This window comes from Salmo salar, chromosome 24 (assembly GCF_965601325.2).
Source record: "Salmo salar chromosome 24, fSalSal1, whole genome shotgun sequence".
NCBI lineage: Eukaryota > Metazoa > Chordata > Actinopteri > Salmoniformes > Salmonidae > Salmo > Salmo salar.
In genome coordinates, this window is record NC_138314.1 from 22,769,138 (window position 1) to 22,772,405 (window position 3,268).

General features: G+C 44.5%; 1 protein-coding gene across 1 annotated transcript; it reads left to right on the plus strand.

Moving 5' to 3' along the window:
* Nucleotides 1–704: 704 nt before the first annotated feature.
* Nucleotides 705–2,539, plus strand: LOC106585565 (leucine-rich repeat transmembrane neuronal protein 4). The gene has a single exon (XM_014171933.3). The coding sequence runs from the start codon at nucleotides 708–710 to the stop codon at nucleotides 2,247–2,249; it is 1,542 nt and encodes a 513-aa protein (XP_014027408.2). The 5' UTR covers nucleotides 705–707; the 3' UTR covers nucleotides 2,250–2,539.
* Nucleotides 2,540–3,268: the final 729 nt, after the last annotated feature.

Genomic DNA, 3,268 nt, shown 5'->3' on the forward strand with positions numbered 1-3,268 from the left:
GAAATCTGTGGCATTGTGTTGTGCGACAAAAATGCACATTTTAGAGTGGCCTTTAATTGCTTCCAGCGCAAGGTGCACCTGTGTAATGATCATGCTGTTTAATCAGCTTCTTGATATGCCACACCTGTCAGATGGATGGATTATCTTGCCACAGGAGAAATGCTGACTAACAGGGATGTTAACAAATTTGTTCAGAAGTTTTGAGAGAAATAAGCTTTTTGTAAGTGTGGAACATTTCTGGGATCTTTTATTTCAGCTCATGAAACATGGGACCAACACTGTACATGTTGCATTTATATTTTTGTTCAGTGTACGTTAGATGTTTTACCACAGTACCACAACCACTCTCCATTATTCCCCTAAACAACCCCTAGGTACGGTGCTTTCATTCAGATCAGTGTTTCTCAACCTCTGACCGTGGACAGGCACCGGTCCCTGGGATGAAACCAATTTATTCTCATCTCAAGTGCTAGTTTGAATGTAAGCGGTTCTAGAAGCGAGAAGGACTACAGCCTGCTGGTCCCCTAAAACAAGTTGATAAAGCTTGTTTAAGAAAATAGTGCAGAAAAGTAGATAACATTTTCCCTCCCACTTCATTCATAGTGTCAACATGTTTATTCTCAGCATGATCATTTTAACAGATACTGATATAAACATACACTTTTTGAGTGTCCTTATCTTTTTTCCCCGTGTCTGCAGGATCCCTGATGCGACGTAGATGGCTCATGATCCCATTGTTGGTGCAGGGCTGGCTGCTAGCGTCTCCAATCAGTGTTCGTGAGCGAGCCTGTCCTCAAAGCTGTAGATGTGATGGAAAAATAGTATACTGTGAGTCCAATGCCTTCCGGGATGTGCCAAACAATGTGTCTGTGGGATGCCAGGGCCTCTCTCTGCGCTACAACAGTTTAGTGAATCTCAGAGCTAGTCAGTTCTCAGGCCTCAGTCAGCTTGTTTGGCTTTATCTCGACCACAACTACATTAACACAGTGGACAGCCAAGCCTTCCATGGGGTACGGAGGCTCAAGGAGTTGATTCTCAGCTCTAACAAGATCACACAGCTACAAAATAACACTTTCCATACTGTCCCTAACTTACGCAATCTTGACCTTTCTTACAACAAGCTGCAGGCCCTCCAGCCCAGTCAATTTGAGGGCATGCGGAAGTTGCTTAGTCTCCACTTGCGGTCCAACTCCCTGAAAACTGTCCCAATGCGGGTTTTTCAGGATTTGCGCAATTTGGAGTTCCTCGATCTTGGCTACAATCGATTGCGAAGCCTGACTAGAAATGCTTTTGCTGGGCTGCTCAAGTTGATCGAACTTCATTTGGAACACAATCAATTCTCAAAGATCAACTTCTCTCACTTTCCCCGCCTCACCAACCTGCGGGCACTCTATTTGCAATGGAACCGAATTAAGTCAATAAACCAAGGTCTAACCTGGACGTGGACGTCCTTGCAAAAACTGGACCTTTCTGGAAATGAACTGCAAGTTGTGGATGCCAGTACGTACCTATGTCTCCCCAACCTACAGACCCTGAACTTGGACTCCAATAAGCTTAGCAACATGTCCCAGGAGACAGTGGATGCCTGGATCTCCCTCACCACCATCAGCCTAGCTGGTAATGTGTGGTACTGTAGCCCCAGCATCTGCCCCTTAGTGGCCTGGCTGAGGAACTTCAAGGGGAACAAGGAGACCACTATGATTTGTGCTGGGCCTAAGGAGGCCCAGGGAGAGAAAGTGATCGATGCAGTAGAGACATTTAGTATCTGTAAGGTCACTCCCACCACCCCTTTTGTCTCAACCACAGCCTCCCTCAACATCCCATCTCAGCCTGAGCTCCTGCCCCTTCCCACGTTGTCCAGGGTTGAGGAGGAGTTGACTCGCAGTGCTACGATCATTCCGTCTCCTTCAGGGGTCTCCCCTACCACCCCAGAGCAGGACTTTGAGTATGTGTCTCTCCATAAGATTATTGCTGGCTGTGTGGCACTTTTCCTGTCGGTGGCTATAATTCTCCTGGTTATTTATGTGTCCTGGAAGCGCTACCCCAACAGCATTAAGCAGCTCCAGCAGCGCTCCATGGTCAAAAAGCGGCGAAAAAATGTGCGGGAAACAGAAAGCACTCTCAGCTCACCTCTGCAAGAGTATTATGTGGACTACAAACCTGCAAACTCTGCAACTATGGATGTGCTGGTTAATGGGACTGGACCCTACACATACACAATCTCAGGCTCCAGAGAATGTGAGGTATGATCCATTTCCACTGCGGGGCACCAGAGGTAAATTTCTCAGTGATTTTGGGGATAAACATATATTTTACATTATCCTCTTGCTCTGTTTGTTTGTTGGATAGGAAATATGAGTCAATGCATCGTGACTTGAGTCATAACATGCCAGGCTAGTTCAGATCCATTTGTAAACCCAGGTCATCTTGTAAAGTACAGTATGCCTCTTTCAGTCAAAAAATAAGCATCATGAATTGATTGAGAGAGAGTGAAGCTCGAGCTTGAGCTTTCCTGCACTCCTGTTTGAATATATATCTTACGGTGCACTGTAGGCAAAATAGAATGATAACTTTTTTTTTTACGTACCATGTCAAGTCACTGTGCAGTGAGTCTTTGCCTATCGTGTATATTCGCTACAACAGCATACCTTGCCGATGGCTTTATATGTGGTAAAATGTCACTATTGTCTTATTTGAACTCTCTCACTCTCTTACTATCGTGATTGTGATAAATTGACAGAGGCTATACCTTTATCACCTCTCGGGTGTAATGGCTGGTATATTACATGACATTAAAGCTCAGTAAAGGTATTGAATTATCAAGTACAGGAGATCCTCAGTAGAAAACATTCTATTTCTATTGAGATAAGTTCGATCTACAGTATTATCTCAAACCTGGCCTTTCTCTCTCTCTCTATGCCTCTTTCATTTGATGTTTCTGGTTCTAGCCAAAGAGGTGAAAAACCAGGCAGGTTTTTGTTGACAATGTAGTACCACAGTAAGCAGATGTCCTTGATGTTGTAAGATGGCAATCAGGCTGTTTTATTACAGTAAGAAAGACCTTGATTTTATAAACAGAAAATTGGAAGTCTGCATTGGAGATCTGAGACTGAGTGAGAGGCTGTGTAGCGAGCTACACTGAGTGGTTTAGAACTGAGTAACAGAGGAATGTATACTGTAAAGCAGTGTTTCCCAACCAGAGGTACTACAGGGGGTACTTGAGAAGACTCATGAGACCATAGGCCTACTGGTAAAATGCACATGAGGG

What these genes read in the sequence shown, in the direction of transcription:
- LOC106585565 (XM_014171933.3), top strand. Translation starts at nt 708, where the DNA reads ATGCGACGTAGATGGCTCATGATCCCATTGTTGGTGCAGGGCTGGCTG.